At 35.9% G+C, this 21,438-nt stretch overlaps 1 protein-coding gene across 1 annotated transcript in view; it reads left to right on the forward strand.

The window, feature by feature from the left end:
• SOS4 (pfkB-like carbohydrate kinase family protein) overlaps positions 1-20,457 on the forward strand; it is a 32,880-nt gene extending 12,423 nt beyond the window's left edge. The window contains exons 8-13 of the mRNA XM_086447300.1: positions 929-992; positions 5,044-5,109; positions 10,563-10,619; positions 18,097-18,141; positions 18,254-18,307; positions 20,096-20,457. Of these exons, the coding sequence (XP_086303426.1) occupies positions 929-992; positions 5,044-5,109; positions 10,563-10,619; positions 18,097-18,141; positions 18,254-18,307; positions 20,096-20,236 (427 nt within the window). The 3' untranslated portion in view covers positions 20,237-20,457. The remainder of the gene's footprint in view (positions 1-928; positions 993-5,043; positions 5,110-10,562; positions 10,620-18,096; positions 18,142-18,253; positions 18,308-20,095) is intronic.
• Positions 20,458-21,438: the final 981 nt, after the last annotated feature.

A 21,438-nucleotide genomic window follows, 5' to 3' on the forward strand; every position in this document is an offset into this window, starting at 1 on the left:
GCAAGACCATTAGGATTTTTTGTATCATCTCCTGCTTCATTGTGATCTAGCAAGACTTGTTTGGGGATCTTTATTTCAGTCGACATTGTATTTGTATAATTCTTCTTAGGTTTGGTGTGATCTTTAGTAGTTGGCAGTTGGCACACTTAGCTTTATTCCAGAGGGCAGATGTTGGAGGTTCCTTTTGTTATTATTTGGAGCCTTTGGATGTAAACAAACAATAGGGTATTTGAAGGAAAGATGATTAGATCTATAATACAATCCTATATATATATATATATTTTTTTTTTTGGTAAGTTACAATTTTGTTGAAGCAGAAGACAAACACGCGTGTGGTTGAGATGACTGACTAAAGTCCTTTCAACACTATTACAACACACATCCCCCCATCTGAAAAGAAAATCCTCATAAAATTACCCCTTGAATTCAAGGAATAACTTACACCAAAAGAAAGTAAGCCCTAAAGAAGATATATTAACATTAGATGTAAATTCTTGCCCTTGGAAGATGTGGGCATTCCTCTCCTTCCACAAACACCAAGATGCAAAATAAGTTGGCAAGCTTTGAATTATTCTCTTTCTTCCATCAGAGCAACATTCAGGAAAAATGATTTGCTTTGGTCTTGGTCACAACCGACTTGTTCGAGAAATTCTGAAAGCCTGAAACTTTAAATGATGGGGAGGATGGTATTTTCTTTTGCCTTTCCTGTACCTTGGTAGGTTTCCTCGACCTTGTTGGTTTTCTTCTCTGTATGTGTGTGTGTGTGTGTGTGTGTGTGTGTGTGTGTTTATACATATTCAATGGTATCAATAAAATGTACACTTCTAGGGAAAAATATATATATATATATATATATATATATATATATATATATATATATATATACTATGCAGGATAACCCAAATTTGGTTCATTTGTTCATATACAGAATTGCTTCAGAAAGAGATGGCTTGGAAGCTTGTAACATTCTTCATGCTGCTGGACCTGCAAAGGTTTTGTCATCTTAACCAACCTACTTAACATGAGATTGCCTTTGAAAACTACATATTTTGTATAATTATAATTGCTTTTATGTTTTTTATTTCAGCTTTGATATTTTTTCTTTTAACCTGTTTAGCATAAGTGGTTGCTATTAGGATCTTAGTTGTGGTATGCAATCTACATGGAAAATAGTCTTGAAGTCATTTGGTACATTGAAATGGCTCGCAATGCTGGTGACTTAGTTTGCATTCGGTCTTTCCTTGTGATTTTTTTTCCTTCTTGCACCAACACACACAAATTGGCATGGGAGTTAGAGAGAGATGGTTGCAAAATCTGGTTTAATTGATAAGCTGGGCGGCAATGCTTGGCCCAGGCTTACAAGAAGAAATTCTGAAAATATTCAAAAGTAATCTAGCCCTGACATCCAGCCCATAACCATATTTATAGATGGTATTTACATCACTCAAAATGAAAGAACAAGAACAAAAAACCCCACAACACACCCCTTCCCAATGTAGGTTCAGTGCTTGGTGGAGAAGTTAAGTTTTATGGGTTGAGAACTAACCATCAAGTTCCAAGGTTGTCCCAAGTTCCAAGACCTTCTTTAACTAGTCTTCTAGCTGGACCATCCCCCTCATGCATGGGCTGCAATGTGGCCTTTTTTTTTGTTTTTTGTTTTGATGTGGGTCTGATCCTCCCCTTAACAAAATCATGATCAAGGGCTGTTGTAGGTTGATGTTGGACGTTCCACAATTGCTGAATTGTGAAGATATCATGGTTTAAAGATTTGTACCGTTTTGGAATATTTCGTTTGAAACATTCCGTTTTCAATCCTGACCGAAATGAAGATCTTCTTTGACTAGTCTTCTAGCTGGCCTTCATGCATGGGCTGCCATGTGGCTAAAACATAATTTGATGTGGGCCCGATCCACCCCTTAAATCATGACCAAGGGCTGTTTTAGGTTGATGTTGGACGTCCCACTGCAGCTGAATTGTGAAGATATCATAGTTTAAAGATTTGTACTGTTTTGGAATATTTTGTTCGAGACGTTCCGTTTTCAACCCAGACTGAAATGAAATATTTACTCCGAAACATTGAATGTTTCAGATTATCTTGGAATGTTTGATCGAGTTTGTCTCAAATTTTCTCCCTGCTAAAACATTGCCTCGAGATGAAATTTTAAACCTTGAGAGATATTTTGGCTTTGGTTCAGTACATAATAGCTCATGATTTTCTCATCTTCACGGGGTTGGAGGGAAATTTTCCCTTGACTTTTATCAAGATATTTATTCATCAAGGCGGTGTAGCTCTTCTAGATGACACTCTTCATATGTTCACCTTTGGTGTCCAACACTACATCCATGCTGTAGCGATGACTTGCTAGGATTTTACACGGCATATTTAACTAGAAGGTCTGCCAACCCCATTCACCACATTGTTGGAAAATTTCTTTGTTGACATCAACATCTTTAACAAAATTTAACCCAATTGAACTTTCAATGGTTGAATTTTTGTTCGATAGGTGTAAGTGTGAAGGTGAGATTTTTATCCCAAGTCTGGTATTACTACACAAACTTTACCACCTCATCGGGGTCTCACCTTCTGGTGGGTCCTTGTTTGAATTTTCAAGTTATGTCATTTTCATAGTCTTCATATCCATCATAAATCAGAGGACCGTAGAAGAATTTCCAACGATGTTGAGCATGGCTTTGAAGGATAATTCCATTTCATTTTATGAACAGAAAAATGATCTTGATATCGAAGGAACTACCATCATGGGTAGCCAATCCCCTCTCCGATTGGTTCCTCGGGATAAATTCTGTCTCACACTCCTCCATTGAAGGCATATTTACTGCGTTTTGGCCATGAGTAATCCACAAATGACAAGGAAGACCTGGTTCTGATAACAAATTAGATGCAAACAGATTTTTTTTTTCCGTTCTTCTTGCACCAGCACACACAAAGCATCAAGGGAATAAGAAATTGTTGCAAAACCCAGTTTGATTGATAGGTCAGCTTTGCTGGAATTCTCAGTACTCGGGCTTGCAAAAAGCAATTTACAAATATCCTAAAGTAGTTTACCATAACCATTTATATAGATGGTATTTACACCACTTGAAATGAAAGAAAAAGAATAACATAAGCTTAGGAAAATGGAGATATCAATTAAGGATGACAAAGTTCAACACAATGTAACCATTCCTAATGTTGGTTCCTTTCTTGGTGAAGAAGTTAATGTTTGTTGGTGGAGAACTATTTATCAACTTCAAATGTCCCCAAGTTTCAAGACCTCCTTTTGATTAGCCTTCTAGCTGGGCTGCCCCCCTCATGCATTGGCTTCCATGTGGCTCAAAAATTATTTGATGTGGACCTAGTCCACCGCTTAGCAAAATCATGATCAAGGCTGATGTTGGATGTTCCACACTGCTGCTGAATTTGTGAAGATGTTTTTTATTTGACTCAGTACATAATAGCTCATGATTTGCATCAATGACATTAATGCTCAACTTTAGTAAGTAGATGTTGTATGGGGTCTTTGGTCAAGTATTTTGTTCATGCATACTTTGGAGTCCACTCTGCAGTACACATGAGGCCTGAATGGACTGAGCAGGCTTAGAAACAGCTACTACCGGAGTTCTCCACTTGAGAAATGTAAGACTTTTTTTTTCTTTTTGTGCGTGTTAGTTTTTGGAATGAACTGAAGGGAATCTGTAGAAGTGGTTCCCTTAATATAGGTTTTGGCATAGTTCAGCTCCCTTGATGGTGGATTTCAGTGACTTCCTTCACTTGTAACAAGCCTGTCAATAGTGGATGGCGAAGCTCTCCTCTTCCATTATGGACACCCAGCATCTTTGGAGCCTTGGATAGAATCAACAAAGGACTTGCAGGGACCAACTTAACCCTTAAATGTGAAACATTGGAGAAGGCCAAGTTGAGTCGGCTGAAGGCATGTTTTTACCCTTTTATACAAGTGATGGATCATGGTAAACTATTTAGTCTTGGTGAAAGTGGATTAAAATATTGAGTCAGAAGCAGTTTTGAAGATGAATCTGAGGGCCAAGCATCATAAGAAAAAGAACCATCTATTATGCTTACCATTTTAGCTCATGGAAACTGATAGACCTCTTTCTGTACTATTTGGTTGCTGCCTTGATTTTATATCCTTTTTCTACATTTGCACATTATCGTTGGTTGCAATATGGTCATGGATTTACAAGGTGACTCCATTTTCAGTACTTGCAATGTTGTGGATTGTCTGGATGCATGGAACATGCATAAAGATTAAGGAAGACTTAGTTTGTAAAGCCCCATGTCCACAATAGTACGATATTCTTCGCTTTGGGCCAAAGCCCGCACGGCTGTAAAACACGTCGTGCCAGAGTTACAAAGTGGGCTATACCCCACCCATGATATTGTCCTTTTTGGTGGCTCCACGTGTCCCACATACAACCTTTCCTTAAGGTTTTGTTTCCCACTGGCAGGCTTTATCCCCTGGTAGAACGCGTCATACCATGTAAGGTCTGGTTTATCCTTATAGCTTAGGCTCTGAATGCTGTCCTGCTTGACGTGGGACTAATCACACTCCTCCCTACTATTCCAACTTTTAAGAAATTGCTCCGTTGGATGTGCATCAATGTGAGTTATGTGAAAAACCTTCTCACTATTTTATCTTAACCGTTCTATTATTTTTATATTTGTGGTTATGTAGGGATTTATAAAGTTTTAATTAATGTAAATCTTTTCATTGTCATTTCTTCTATATCATTTACTTATTTTGTATGTATCAATAATAACTGTACAGCCATCTCTGAGTTGGTATAGTGAAGGCATTATTAAGGCTTTGATCTGCATGAATTCAATCAAATTACATCCCACCATTTAGTTCCTTTACCAAACCATCCAAGGATCCTATCTCCAATGATATGTAGCTTGTTTTGAGGCTTAATTTTCTAATTTCTAATATGAGCTACATTTTATCTTGCTTTGGGAACAATATGTGGACTTCAACTCATTTTGACTATATTTTGTCCAGTAGCATAATTTTGTTGTTTACACTTCAGGTTGTGATTACAAGTGTGCATATAGCGGACAGTCTTTTCCTTATTGGCAGCCATCAGAAAGTAAAGGTATTCATTTACTCGGGAAAGGAATGCACTATTACTTTGGAATAATGTAAATCTTGGAAATCCTGATTGGCAAATTGTCTAGGAGATCGATCAACAACCGCACACGTTGGATCTCCATCAGTATGAACTTTATAGTGATGAATACTTGTTTAGAGGTTGAAACTAAACTATTTTTTGGTCATGGCAGACTTTTGGGATTTATTTCTTGATGATTATGATTAGGCTGAATTATTTGTGCTTCATTGGATATGGTCATCAGATGTGTAAATGCCATTTGTCTTGAACACATGGGATGCATTTTATTTAACTATATATTTTTAAAAATATGAAACGTGATTTTTTCTTGATATTCTTATTTGTTAAATTACTGGTTATTTTCGGATCTCTTTTTTTTGGTTTGATAAGTAAAGATCAATGTTGTAATTATGCGAAATCGTATATGGCATATGTGGTCGCATATTGGCCAAAAAAAAAATTCCCAAAAAAAGAGAAGAAATAAGGAAATTAAGGAAGAAATGTTAAAAAATCGAAATATATATATAAATAAAACAAATGATAAATATTAAATAAATAAATCATAATGCAAGAATTTGAAAAAAAAAATATTAGTAACTTTTTGTGTGCTAATCTTTGTTCTAATACTGGTAATTTCCATTGTATTCCACGCGACAATCTCTAATCCATTGTGGATCATCTTCTCTAGGACCGTCGCCTTTGCCATGATCATCATCACTTCCATACCCATCGTCATCTGAATCATGAACTTCTTTTACATACCTTCTTCCTCTTTAGTTTCTTCGTCATCTAATCTTAATAAAACCTCATCTACTTCCAACTGTTCTTCATTGTATCATATTTTTCTTGTATCTTGTCCTCGTATTGTAATAATTGTCTCGAGTGTCTTCCTCTCTTTCTTTGGCTTGAGTGTTCCCTAGATGCCGGTGTAAAAGCTGCTTGGTCAACTTGGGCCTAAGTCAAGTCTTTTCCTTCAAACACAGACCCATCTCTTGCATTAGTGAGCCACGGATGATCAACACTCCGGTCTTCAATGGAGATAAGGTCATAGAATCCCGAATCTCATTCCTTTGCTTGAATCTTTCATGCAATTTCTGGTTGTACTGCACGATCACTAAGTTATTGAATTTCTTCTAGTCAAATTTATTTCTCTTTTTCGTGTGAATCTGTTCAATACAAAAAATAAGTAGTATTGATAAGTGGTAGTTAGTAAATACATCTCAAAGGCGCTCCAGTTAAGTTTGCATCCTGATGCAAAACACGTTAGGCCAATAATTCTAATGGACAATCTCTTCTAGCATGGATCCTTTGTAATTAGATCAACTCCATTTTGTGACCATCAATCAGTTGTACATCACATTTATGTTGTAAGCAACTTGTAACTTGTGAGTATTTTGAAATCAAACAAAATATATATTTCATTTTTCTAACTTTCTGTTACGCTTAAGATCTTTAAAATTCTATGTTTCTTGACGATCTCCCTTTCAAAAATTCTTACGCAGTTCTTGTATCGATCTAGTTGCAATGAGATCCTATCCTGATGTTCTGGCGTTGAAACCATTCTTTCCAAGACATCAATGAATCCTACCATATGCATCGAATCCGTCTAATCCTAATTGGTGGATTGGAAGTATACGGTTAGATTGATGATGAATGGTGGTCCACAAGGCAAAAAAATGTGAAAAAGTGGGGATAAAAAAGAAAAAAATATTAGGGGGGTTTAGGGGAATTTGGTTTGGGGTTAAGTGATAGAGTAAGGGTAGATTTGAAAAAGAGAATAATGGAAAAAGGTTAAAGAAAATGAGAAAGGATTAAGGGTATTATAAAATGGGTTTCAAGAATAAAAAATTCAAGAACTAGGAATTAAAAAGAAAATCAAGGAAAGGGGATTCTTGATGTGGTTCGAGGATTCTTGATGGATTCAAGAATTCAAGATTTTGAGAAAATCAAGAAACAACAAAAAGAATGGAAAGATGAGAAGAAGATAGTACCTTGGAATTACACTAAGAATGATGGAGAACTCAATTCACTAAAAGAAACATTCTTTATTTATAAACTCCCTTCGTTAAAAAACAAATCCTAATACAATCTATATATAAAGAAATTAAATCTAAGAATCCCAATAAACTAAAATACCAAGACTACACTTGATCTTAGTAAGTCCTTTCTCTCTATTGAATCTTTGTCTGAATAGACTATCTAGTCCGTTTGGAGTATTTCTCTGTGAAAAGTAGCTCCTATCTACTCACTAAGCGACAATAGCTTTGCTCGGTAGCCAAAAGAGTAAGTCAAGCAGTGGTTTCGGGTAAATAGGTTGATTTGTCAGAGAACTTTAAGATAAGCGTAAGCTTGGGCTCCGCTAAGCCTTTCTCCTAACCCTAGGAAAGAGAACGGGTAGTCAGCCGATTTTGTTAAGAAAGCAAGAATAACCTAATTTTCATAATTTTTTCTCTTCCAAATTGTCTACTCTTATAAACTAGAATAAAAGACAAACTGATGACCCAACCTACCCCTAAATAGTATACAAAGACCATGAGCTAATAAAATATGAAAATAAACTCAAAAAACATAAAAAAGCCAAAGATAGAAAATAAAATAAAAATAAAATCTACTCTTTAAGCTTTGATGTCCCTATCAATTCTCGTAGGCTGGGAAGATTTTGCCATTGGCAAAATAAAATTGTTATAATTCCCCAACATATGAAGTTGTTGTTGATAGATAAGGTGAGTCACAAGTGGGATTTCCTTTTGTCTTAAATAAAATTAGGGCAATCTTCCTCCGTCAGGTGTCACCCTAGAGTATTGCCATCTCATCCAGGAGGATGAATTTACTTAGGCGCCACAGATATGCCACGTTGTGAGAGAGAAAAGAGTTATGCTAACGTATCATAACTATTAATATAATCTCTCTTGTATGTTTTATTATCTTTTCTTGGCTTTTTCCTCTTGAAAATGGTGAGGAGACACCTGTCCTGCTTGTCTTCCCTATTTATGATGATCTTCCAACATCATAACAAACTCTAATCATGTGCACCTCTTCACGTGATCCAATGAGCAGACGCCACATCAGCAAGGAGCATAAGGGCGATGATCATGCGACATGTGTTCCATCAGTGCTCTACGTCATCATCTCTCGACACATGTTCCTTACTAGTTCACCCTATCAACATATGTCTCTATAATCCACATACAATTTGATCCCGACTTTCTTCTCAATCAATGCACCCTCCACGCTCCAAAAGATATCATCAAACCACATAAATGACTGTTGGACTTATTTTCTGGCAAAAATTGAAGCTTGCACTTTGAAATGCTCAATGTATAATGTATCTAATTGGTTTATCCAAAATACTAGTTATCTTATATTTTCCATGGGATACAACTTGTGCAAGCGGTAAAGGATGTAGCAACTAAACAATTTTCTTTCCAAGTTCAGATTTTTCAGACATATAATTTTCTTCAAGATCCGATAATGATACCTCACACTCATCAAGCTCATTCTTGTTGAAACCAGACTCATGGATTTCTTCCTCAATTTCTTCATTACTCACCTTGATTTAGGCTCATGGACTTTAATCACATATACTTCGTTACTTACAATACTAGTTTGTTGACTGAGTTCTTCCTGCCATTGATTTCGTAATTGCATGTGCTCTTCGCTTTCTTTTATAATACAGTCACGAACAATGCAAAAATATACCCGAGAGTGGCGTGTTCAACGTAATTCTAACAACTTATTTTTCAGCTCCTCTGAGAACATCTTTATTGAATCCGTCTCCCCTCAATACGATCTGCTAATTTTTGTCACCTAGACCTAGGCTCTAAACCAAAATTGATGCAGGACGGTGAGGGAAGAAGATAAAATACTAGGGGGGTTAAGAGAATTTAATTTGGCGTTAAGTGATATATAATATGGTATATTTGAAGAAGAGATTAATGGTAAGGGTTAAAGAAAAGGGGAAAGGATTAAGGGTAGAATTAGATGAGTTTCATGAAATCAAGAATTTAAGAACAAAGAATTAAAAGAAAATCAAGAAAAAATGATTCTTAATGGATGCAAGATTTCAAGAAAATGAAGAAACAATAAAAAGAATGGAAAGATGAGAAGATGATAGAAAAGATAGCACTTTGTAATCACACCAATGGTTTCTTGGAATCACACAAAAAATTATGGAGAATTCAATCCATTGAAAGAAACATTCTTTATTCATAAACTCTCTTCGTTAAAAAAAAATAATCCTAATGCAATCTATTATAAAGAAAATAAATCTAAGAATCCTAATAACTAAAATACGAAATAAATAACCTAATTTTCGTAACTTTTTCTTTCCTAAATTTTTAACCCTTATAAACTTAAATAAAAGACAAACTAAATTTACCTAACTACCGCTAAACATTATAGTATGACCATGAGCCAATAAAATGTGAAAATAAGCCCAAAAATATGAAAAATAAAATCTACACTTCAAACTTTAATGTACCCATTAACAATCCAGTTGAGAGAAAAGGATATGTGGGGAAATTTTACGAGAAGGAAATAAATGAGGATTGAGTTTTATTGTGGTTATTTATCTTTTTTGCATAAGTCAAGGGTTGGGTTTTGAGGAAGAATTCCAATGTCTAGGATCCCCTCTATTGATAGGATTTACTATAGAAGCCTTCGCTTAGGCCATTTGTGGGAGATTTTGGTTCAAAATTTGAAAATAATTAAAAGAGTGCTTGAGAGCTTCCCTTCCATGGAAAAGGTGGGTATGGGGTTCTATCTTGTGTTACTTGGATGTGGTTATAATCAGATTTTCCTACCACCTTACAAGTGGTTTGGGTAGAGAGAAAAAAACCCATCTCCCAACCTCCATTATTTATTACAAGAGCTTGAGCTCCTCCTCCAAGGTTGTGGTTGAGCCTTCCCAATCTACCCATTTTCAGTGTTGATTTTAGAATAGGTCCCTTGTTTGTATCATCATGGGATCTATATGATTGGCCTTACCCAAATATGTACATTAAATAATATTTAAAAATCAGAATTACTTCAAAAATATAATATGATATAATAATTAAACAACCCAAATTTTTGGTATAGGGCTTTGACGGCAATGATGATGAGATGTAATATGATGTTAACTATGTAGCCATTTCCTAGTATCCTAAGATTTGGAGGTCAAGCAAGCCATGCACTTTAACCCATACCTGATACTCTTGCCATACTTGGGTAACATAGGTTTCATGTTTGTTTAATAATGCCATGTTGATCCACGTTTGGAAATTCCATGTCTTGATTTATGATTTCTAAAGATCATTTTACGATAACCACCTAAGACGATCTATCTTGTTTCAACTTCTATTTTGAATCGATGTTTCTTGATGAATGCCTTAATTTATTTGCAAATCATATTTTGAAGTAGCTATTTTTTTTCTCACTGAATAGCTGGTTTTTTGTAGGGTCGACCTGCAGAGCAGTTCAAGATTGTAATCCCTAAAATTCCTGCTTATTTTACGGTATGTAATTTGTGTTGTAGTTTTCTATCAGCTTTATGTTCATTATATATATATATATATATATATATATATATATATAGGTTCATGGGACAACAATTGTGACAATATATATAACAACAGTTTTTTGTAAACCACTTTTGATGGGGTTAGAAGTTTCGGAATGGGCTGATTTTTGGTGATGATGATCTCTATGGTGAGGAGATCATCCTCACCTAAAATCAGCCCATTCTGAAACTTCTAACCCCAATTTACAAGTTGAAGAATCGTGGACTGTCAATTTGTAAACCACTTTTGATGGGATTAGAAGTTTCATAATGAGCTGATTTTTAGTGAGGATGATCTCTCTCTCTCTCTCTTAGTGAGGATGATCTCTCTCTCTCTCTCTCTCTCTCTATATATATATATATATATATATATATATGAGAGAGAGAGAGAGAGAGAGATTCATCTATGATGTCGACCTAAGCTTGCAAAATTAAAAAAAAAAAAATGGAAATTCGAGTACTCTAGAAGTTCGTTGCTCAATATTTGGTATCAGTTTTAAATTTTCTAGTTCATTTAGTTTTCTTGAATTTCCTAGTTCCATTGCCTGCTAGGGATGGACATGATATTAAACACAATCGACTTTTTGGAGCTTTTGGTCATGATTGTCACAGTTGTGTTCTATCTCCCAAGTTTGAAGATATTATGGTTAATGCTCCTAGGCTTCTTAATGAAAGATGTGCCAGTTATGTACTTACCTAATTCTAATGAAACCCAACGTGATGACCTCTAAGAAAAGTAATGTTAGTGAGCTTATCTACAGTAACTCCATGAATCGGGAAATGAAAATATATGTTGTAACTTGTAACAACCTAATATCGAATTTCGATTTATTTCCATGAAAGATATTAAATATTCCCATTTCCACAAGTCCAACTTAAAATTTAACTAGTAATTTTTTCCTATAATTATTTTGGTGGAAATCATTATTCATTTAGCAAAATAATTTGGTGAATGGTGGATTCCGACCGAAATAGTAATTTATGTATAAAAATGTAAGATTTCAGTGACAATATTTCAATCATCAATATATTTTAGAATGGTCTTGTGAGTTGCACATAATGAATATCTTTAACAAAAGAAAAATATTAAAAAAAAAAAAAATTATAATGCCTGAAATAATACTTGATATTGCGTTAACTAATTAAGTGTTTTTACATATTAAAGCTTGTTTTCCTCCCTCAAGTTCTCAAATACTCTTGCATACATGTTGCGGAACTTTTTTTACCTTCATTTGATTTCCTCATTTCATATTTGTTGTTTATTGTATTTTTAATTTTTAGTTTTTAAGTTTTTATGATCTATGAATATATTTCCACATTGATTGAAATATTTTCGTTTCTAAGCTAATTGAAGACATCTAAATCAAACTTCAACACTGTGTAAAAGTATCAGGCACAAAAGCATAACCTCCCTTGTTAAGTTAGTTTGAAAACTGAAATTAAAAGTTAAAGATATATGAAACTACATGTTTCTTAAGGGGGAATACATGAAATTACATAAGAAAGTCAAAACTTCAATCTTCAAAAGACTTACCAAAGATGACGATAATTTCTATTGATTGTAGTATAATGAAATATCTAACAAGCCCTACCAGTTTTTTTAAGTACAAATTTATTTTAAAAAATAAAGAGAGAGAGAGAGGATGAGATGGCCCCTTAAAATTTAATAAGCTATAGAAAAGGAAACACAAGATCAAAGATGATACAAAAAGTCTCAGATCTAACAGGAACACAATTCATCCCATTTGGAGACAAAATCCTCAAGAAACACCCCCTCGAACTCTTTACTTAGCTTGCACTAGCCAAAAAGCAATCCAAGATCTCCAATTCACGTCATAACTGTTAGAATTTATATTATTGTAAAAAGGCATATTGGTCTTTTGATCAAATTTAATATAAATAGGGAGAGAGAAGGTCTCAATCCATTATCTTTTCTCTATTTTTCTTCTTCTTTCCTCTTCTCCATTAACCTAGATTTCTACATGGTATCTAAGGTTTGGTTGAAAGTTTGTTAGTGTTGGTTTGAAGTTTCAACGCGATTGGAGCTAGTTCAAAGTTTAGAGGTCGAAACCCTAATTTTTAGGTTTTTGATTTTCTTAACAACCGCGAGCATCTAGGCATCCTTAACCAAACCGCACCACTCATAGGGTTATTTTCTATCATCATCTAAGTTTGAATTAAGAGAGAATTATATTATTGATTAATTAGCCTTAATTAGGCTATATAAGTATTACATAAGATAAATAAAGAAGTGAAAAGACTAAACTACCCTACAGACTTATTTAGCATTCCCCCTCAAGTTGGTACGTGGATATCAACAATGCCCAACTTGGACAAGACATCTTCAAATGAGGTTTTACTAACACCTTTAGTAAGAACATCAGCAAGTTGATGAAAGGTAGGAACACATGGAGTACAAATCTGTCCAGAAACTATCTTTTCTCTAATGAAATGACGATCAACTTCTATGTACTTCGTTCTGTCATGCTGAACCGGATTTGCAGGTATGTTAATAGTTGATTTATTATCGCAATATAGTAAGAAGGGGACCGGCACAGGAAGACATAAATCAGCTAGTAAGATTTTGAGCCACAACAACTTGCATACTCCAAGTGCCATGGCTTTGTATTCTGACTCAGCACTCAACCGAGAAACCACATTCTGCTTCTTACTACGCCAAGTTACCAAGTTACCACCAACTTTAGTACAATACCCAGAAATAGACCGTCTATCAGTCACTGAACCAGCATAATCTGCATCTGTCCATGCCTCAATGCGAAAATGACCATGATTGTTGAATAAAATACCTCGACTAGGACATCCCTTAAGTATCTAAGAATACGATAAACAGCAGCAAGATGAGATGTTCGAGGCGAGTGCATAAACTGACTTTTAACACTAACAGCATAGGCAATGTCAGGGCGAGTCATAGACAAGTAGATCAATTTGCCCACAAGATGTTGATATTGGCCAATATCTAATACACACTCTCCCTCAGAATCAGCCAACCTGTGATTCTACTCAATAAGAGTATCAGCTGGGCGAGATCCAAGTTGACCAGAGGCACGGAGTAAGTCAAGAACATACTTACGTTGAGAAATAAATATACCAGACTGGGATCGTGCAACCTCAATACCTAAAAAATAGCGAAGATGTCCAAGGTCCTTAATCTCAAATTGACGGCCTAAGTAAGTTTTGACCTCGGGAAGGCCATCGGCATCATCTCCAGTAAGAACAATATCATCCACATACACAATCAGAGCAACAGTTTTGCCTTGGGAGTGACGCAAGAACAAGGTGTGATCAGCAGAACTTTGATGGAAACCAAACTGATGCATGGTCTTAGTGAAGCGCTTAGACCAAGCACGAGGAGACTGTTTCAGACCATAAAGAGACCGGCGAAGACGACAAACATGTGCAGGAGAAGCAGAAGGAAGAAACCCAGGAGGTTGGACTATATAGACTTCTTCTTAAAGATCACCATTGAGAAAAGCATTCTTGATATCTAATTGAAAAAGAGGCCATCCTCGGATAACATCAACAGAAAGTAGAACCCGAATAATGGTCATCTTGGTAACCGGAGCAAAAATTTCCTGATAATCAATCCCATAAGTCTGAGCATAACCTTTGGCCACCAGACGGGCTTTATAACGAGCAATGGAACCATCCAGATTATGCTTAAGCGTGAATACCCAGCGACAACTCACAGCTTTTCTTCCAAGCGGAAGGGGCACAATTTCCCAAGTTTGAGTCTTTTCAAGAGCAGTTGACTCATCAATCATAGCGGCGCGCCACTCAGGATGAGCAATAGCATCTGCAACAGTAGTAGGAAGAGAAACAGTGGAAACAAAAACAAGAAAACTCCGATAGGAGGGTGATAGTGCAGAGTCAGATATATAATTTGAAATGAGATAAGTACAAGTGTGCTTACCCTTACGAGTGGCAATAGGACGATCATCACAGGAAACAGACGGAGGCGGAGCTGGAGGCGAGGAGGCGAGCTGGTCGGACATAGAAGTGATGATAGTATCACGAGGATGTCGAGAGTAAACCTGCAATGGAGGAAATGACGAACTGACGGGGGGTGGAGAGGAAGGAACAGACAGGGGAATGAGAAATAAAGAAGGAAAATGATTATCAGGTGAGTCTAGAGGAAACCACTCAGATTGAATGCCAACGGACCCATTATAATAAGGAGTATACTAAAAAAAAGAAACATCTCGAGAAATGAAACGTCGTCGAGAAGGAGGATGGTAACAACAGTATCCTTTCTGGGTAGAGGAATAACCCAGAAAAATACATTTGACGGCCTTAGGGTCAAGTTTAGAATGATTTTGGTCAAGAATTTGAACAAAAAAGACACACCCAAAAACACGCGGAGGAAGTGGAAACACGGGACGATCTGGAGAGAGCTTAAAGAGGGGTGTGACAAACTGAAGAACACTGGAGGGGGTCCGATTAATAAGGTAAACAGCAGTAAGAATTGCATCAGCCCAATAGGATTGGGGCATGTTCATGCCCATCGAAATGGCACAGGCTAACTTTAGAATATGGCGATTTTTTCTTTCTGATCGGCCGTTCTGCTGAGGGGTCTTAACATTGGACATTTGATGCCCAATGTCAAACTCTAAACAAAGTTTCAAGACCTCACTATAGGTGTACTCAGTACCATGATCAGAACGGAAGGTCTTGATGGTACGACCAAATTGAGTTTGAACCCTAGCAAGAAATTGCTTGAAGATCCCATAAACCTCACTCTTGTGTTTCATAAGATAAACCCAAGTGGTACGACTATGATCATCAATGAACAAGAGCAAATAGCGAAAACCAAGAGTAGATGGGACAGAGGAAGGACCCCACACATCAGAATGAATTAAGTCAAACATAGCAGGTGTAGTAGGATTCATACTAATAGGATAAGAAGAACGCACATGTTTAGCTAATTGACATGTTTCACAAGAAAAATCAAGCACATTGTTATTATTAAATAAATTAGGGAACATGTGTTTCAAATATCCAAAAGAAATATGGCCTAAGCATAAATGCCAACGCATTACAAGAGCCTTATTAGATTGACTACTAAAACTACTAAGTTGAAGAGCAGAATGGGTGCTAGGGGAACCGGGAACATCCAGGAGATACAATCCATTCACTTCACGTCTAGTGCCAATCGTCCTCTTCGACTCCAGATCTTGAAAGACACAATGAGAGGAATAAAATGTTATACTGTAGTTCAAATTTTTGGTAAGACTACTAACGGATACCAGGTTAGTAGTAAGTTGAAGAACATGTAGTATGTTAGTTAAGGATAAAGAGGATGTAACAGGTAAAAGACCTTGACCAGCTATGGAAGACAAATAACCATCAGCCAAGCGAACCTTGCGATGACCAGAGTAAACACTATAGGTTTGAAATAGGGAGGACATACCGGTCATGTTATCTGAGGCACCAGAATCAATGATCCATGGTGAGGAAGTGGTGGAAACACTGTTTGCAGATGCAAAGGTACCTGAGTGTGCGAAGGTAAAAACTAGCTGAGATGAAGTCTCTATCTGATTGAAGAATTTTCTGAACTTGTCAAGCTCGGCTTGGGATAGAGATACCGAGTCTGATGAGGATGTAGTAACTGAAAGAGGTGCTGAATCAGTAGTGATTGAGAAACTATATGAGCTGAAGATCTTTGAGACTGTTTACGTTGCTGATTAGGATGACCATGAAGTGCATAACATCGAGCCTTCACATGACCTAACTTTTCACAATGATCACACTTATGTCGTTGACGGGTAGGCATAGACCCACTGGGGGGTTGTGGAGAAGATAGGTGAGCAAGCATAGCAGAATGATCCATACCCAATAAATGAATTCACGCATACTCAAATTCGTCCCGGAGACCCGCTAGAAACTGAAAAACCCGATTCTTATCAAGAATTGACGAATATAATGTCTCATCAAGAGGGTCCTTCCAAGCATAGGATAAGGAATAGAAAGTCAGCTCTTCCCACCGAGCACGTAACTGTGAGATATAAGTGGTAATTGAAGAGTCTCCTTGGGAAAGACGAGAAATCTCACGCTCCAAATTGAAGATCCTGACATTATTCTGATGTTGTGAGTAAATATTCTTTGTGGAATCCCATATTTGTTTTGCTGTCAAGGAAAACATAAAACTAGCCGCAATGTGGTTGCATAGAAGTAACCAACTAAGAACGGATTATAGAATCATTAACAAACCAATGGGAGTAAGAACTGTCAGTCTGTGCAGGTTGTTTGTCTGTCCCAGTGAGGTAACCGATTTTCCCTTTTCCACCAATGATCATTTCAACTGATCGTGCCTAAAGGAGATAATTAAGACCATCTAATTTTACGGTAGTGATCTGAATACCTGGAAAATCGGTTGAGTGAGAAAGAGAACCACTCGATCCATTACTATTACCAGTGATCGAGGAGGAGGATGTTTCAGAGGCCATCAAAGAATCCGAGTACTTTGGTTGAAAGAAAAAAATTCAACTTCCTAGGATAAAATGACCGCAGCACCCGCTATTAGAAAAATCCTAAAACAGCACCTTGTTGTAATCACAGTCTTCCGTAGGTGTTTAAAAAACAACTGTTATACCCTTGTATAACCCGTACGATAATAAAAAATGTTTGTTATGCTTTTACATATTTAATAGCTGGGAATTTATTTTTTCTAGAGATGTTTTTACCTTTTCCACATGCATTTTGTCATTTTGCTCTTGTTTTACTTCATCCTAAAGTACTAGATAACTGAAACTGTTGTGTTAGAAGTAAAAGCTTCTCAGGAGAAAAGAGTATGCATAACAACATCTTATGTATTGATAAAATTGAATGCATGTTTATTTTCCGTGGATATGAAACAATATGTACCATTGAAATGTTTGAAGTTTGTAATATAATAGAAGAAACGCTTTGCTAGAAGTTTGTAATCTTTGCCGATACGGATCCAATATGCCTACATGTCGTAACAATGTCGAAGGCATCTGGTTGAAATATCCTCTTGTCAATTAAGACTGGACTTTTGGTCTGGATTTCCAGAAGAGAAGTCCAGTTAAATCGAATAGAACTTCACACCTATAGTTCAATTTTAAGCCAAAAGATCTTTGTGAATGACAAAAAAGAAGAAGCAAATCTACCTAAATATGTTGGTGTTAGTTGTACATTTGTTTCTCTTTCTAAACAATTTATAGCCCTTTCAGGAATTCATCCTTTACTTGGAGTCTAACATGCATACAAGTGATCTTGACTTTGATAATTGCTTTATGTTAATTTGGATGATTGGTGTTTCTTGATATAGGACCATTGTATAAGGTCAATTTTCATTTTCTCTTGCTGATGATAGCTTTCCTTTCTTGTTGCGATGAATCATTCCTATATCTTTATGCATTTGTACTGATACATATAGCTTGGATGACTTTTAGGGCACAGGAGATCTGTTAACTGCACTATTGCTTGGATGGAGCAATGTAAGGCCTATGAATGTTCATATGGGCTTAAGCATATACCTTAGTCTTATCCTTCGACAGAAAACTTTTTTTTTGTGATATTTAATCCATTGTTCATCTTTTTTTGTCCTAGAAATATCCCGACAACCTTGACACAGCTTCAGAGCTTGCAGTATCAAGCTTGCAGGTATTTCTTCTTCCTTTCCTTGTGTTATTATTAGAGAGATTCTATTGCCACACCAATTTTTGCTAACAGCAACCCAATTCATATGTAAATCATCAAAGAATTAACACATGTCTTGGGGTAATGTGAGTAAAAATTGGTGTGGCAATAGAAGCTCTGAATTATTAATGACCCTAGATATTTGGGATAAGACCTTGATGGTGATTGCTTGTTACTATATGATTTTTCTTTTGACCTTAATGAAAGTTTCCATTACTGACTGATATTAGAATGAATTGATACTCATGTAATTAGGTCCTTCACTCTGTTCATCCTTATCATAGGAACCCCAACATCGGGAAAGCAACAAATTTTGCTTGGCTTCAACTCTGTGACATAGAAGGAATAGGGAAGGACCATAACCGTATAGAACTATTTTAAAACTTATCAGCTGACCCGGTCTAAGAATCTATTCCAACAGTCAATGAATTCCTAGGATTTTAGGGGGAATGGGGATTGCAATTCTTTCTTCTTCTCGAGGTAAAATGATGGGCCAATAAGCTCGACTAGAAGGAATCGGGGGGAGAAACTATGTCATATATGGTGATCTTTTTGGTATCTGAATTGCATCCGTAACTTCCTATATTTTGTTTTGAGGAAAAAAAGACAAAAAAGTTGATCATTTGTTTTCTGCAAGTGCTCCGTTCAACCTAGTATAGTAACCGAGTTTGAATTCGTCAGTTATTCTACGGGTTGTCAGTTTGGTTAAATTCAGAAAAGTTTGAGAAAAAATTTGGGAAAATTCTGGAAATTATTCAAATGATGTTTTTGGGTTTCTTCCCAAAACCCATCATCTTCAACCTCTACAAAAGCCCTATCATGTTCTTGAGATTTGAAGAAGGTAGAATCTTGAAATTAAAGGGTAAAATTTGTACCCTTGAGTTTGGAAAAATTAACGTTGCAAAAACAAACAAACCAATAAACCCTGAAATTGGAAAGAGAGAAAGACATGGTAAATAGAGAGGAGGCATAGTTCGGAAGATAACAGAAGGCAGAGATATTGTAGGTTTTTTCATTTTTTATTTGTTACCTTCCCCTTTATGCTTTCACAGGGTTATGTTTTACACAATTATTAAACAATGGTCAGAAATCCACTCTCATATTTAAGTTATAGACAACTGACAAGTAGTGTTTATTGTTATTTTGTGGTCACGGAATGTTTGAAGTGTTATTCTGATTTTAGAACTTTACATGCCATGCATACTCCTTAAAACATCTCTGATTTTGTGATCACTTGGTGTCCTCTTTGTAGATTCTTTTTATTGTATTTAGTCTTGCAGTCAGAGTCTCAGAGTTATGTTACCTTATTTTTTTTGTTTAATAGCTGCTATTGGCACCCCAACTTTTACTTGTTACACCCCAGTTTCTTAAATTGTTTATCTCACCCCAATTAAAGATTAAAACTTAATGTTCAAACATTACAAAGGTTTGGCTCAAATTACTATCTCAACATTATAACACTCGTTCAAAAAATTTCAGTAGTTGTTTACAATTGTGACTATAATTAGATCCTAAAGCTCTTATAAAATCCTAAAAGAAAAACTAGAGAGCCTCTATTGGCACCCCAACTTTTACTTATTCTCAACCATTCCCGTATTTTCTTTATTTTTAATTAAGGTATAATGAGTATTGGGGTGCCAATAGCAGGTCTTATTTTTCTCAGAAAAACAAAGTTCCTATCATGCTAGACACAATGAGTGCAACAGTATTTGTGTGGTTGTTCACATTCGTGTTTGTTTACACTTTATGCAGGCGCTGCTACATAGGACAGTGGCGGATTATGAAAGAGCGGGATTCAATCCTCAATCAAGCAGTTTAGAAATCCGATTGATTCAAAGTCAGGATGACATTCGAAACCCAAAGGTTAATTACAAGGCGGAAAAATACAATTAAAATAGTAATAGCCAACACAACCCTTAGCTACATTTTCTCACTTCCCTTTATATGTTTATCTAATAAGAGATTAGAGATGGTTTTTCATTTTCTATCTAAAAACTTTTTTTTTTCTTTTAAAATAAAAAAATGAATAACAGCATCAATGTATAATCCATAAAAATCCATATCAAAGGCATAAATGTTTTGGAGATATAACATCGGTTTACATGTTCTTTAAACGTGTTTTGTTTTTCTTCTGTTTATTCTAGTTTTATTGCTTTTTTATTAGAGTCCTGATAAAGTGACTCACCAGGTGGCATACTCAATCCACTCCCTGATGTGACAAGTTCGGCAACCGTAGATCTCAATGCCTTGGGATACACGATTGCACTCCCCATAAAATCTGTATCCTGAGGTGTACAGATCTATGGTTCCCGAACTTGTCCACGTTAGGGAGTTGATTGAGTATGCCACCTGGTGAGTCATATTATCAAGACTCTTTTTATTATTATTATTCTGTCATTGGATTTGGTTTTTGACCATATTTATCATAAACATGAATCATCGTAATTAATGCTTAAAATCAAAGAGTATATGTGCCTCCAAGTCTCTGGATGATGCTCAAGAGTCCTCTAACCTTTCTATCCGAACCTAGGCGTCAATTTTCTCAAGCTGACTATCCTCACTTATGCTCTTATTTGGCATGGATTAACATTGGTAGCTTTGATGGAAATTAGAAGATCGTCCACAAAAAAAAGGCAACTTGGGGTGGTATATTTCCTAAAAACTACGTACTCATCGATTTTACCTAGGGCTGTCAACGGGTTCTTATCGGTTCGAATGCAGTAATATTCAAATTCAAATTTTTTATCTGATTATCCTATCGGATATTGGATAATATCAGATTAGAATTGGAATAATTTGTATATAAAATAAATATAATTTTTTCTTATCCAACTGATTTTTTATTATTAAAAAAAACTTATTATATATTTCAAATTGGTTATTATCGGATTCGAAATGTTAATATCTGATAAAGATTCGAATGTATAAAGCTATTCAAATTCGTATCCGATATCCAAAAATTTTGCTTAGTATCCAATTTTTCGAATTGAATTTTCAAACTATCCGTTAGCACCCCTAATTTTACCCTTCACAAGTAACTTACTCAACCTACATCCTATGATCAATCTCAGCAACGCATACTTTCCCTTATTGTG

This window comes from Akebia trifoliata, chromosome 7 (assembly GCF_017979445.1).
Source record: "Akebia trifoliata isolate Shusen 1 chromosome 7, ASM1797944v1, whole genome shotgun sequence".
Classification (NCBI taxonomy): Eukaryota; Viridiplantae; Streptophyta; class Magnoliopsida; order Ranunculales; family Lardizabalaceae; genus Akebia; species Akebia trifoliata.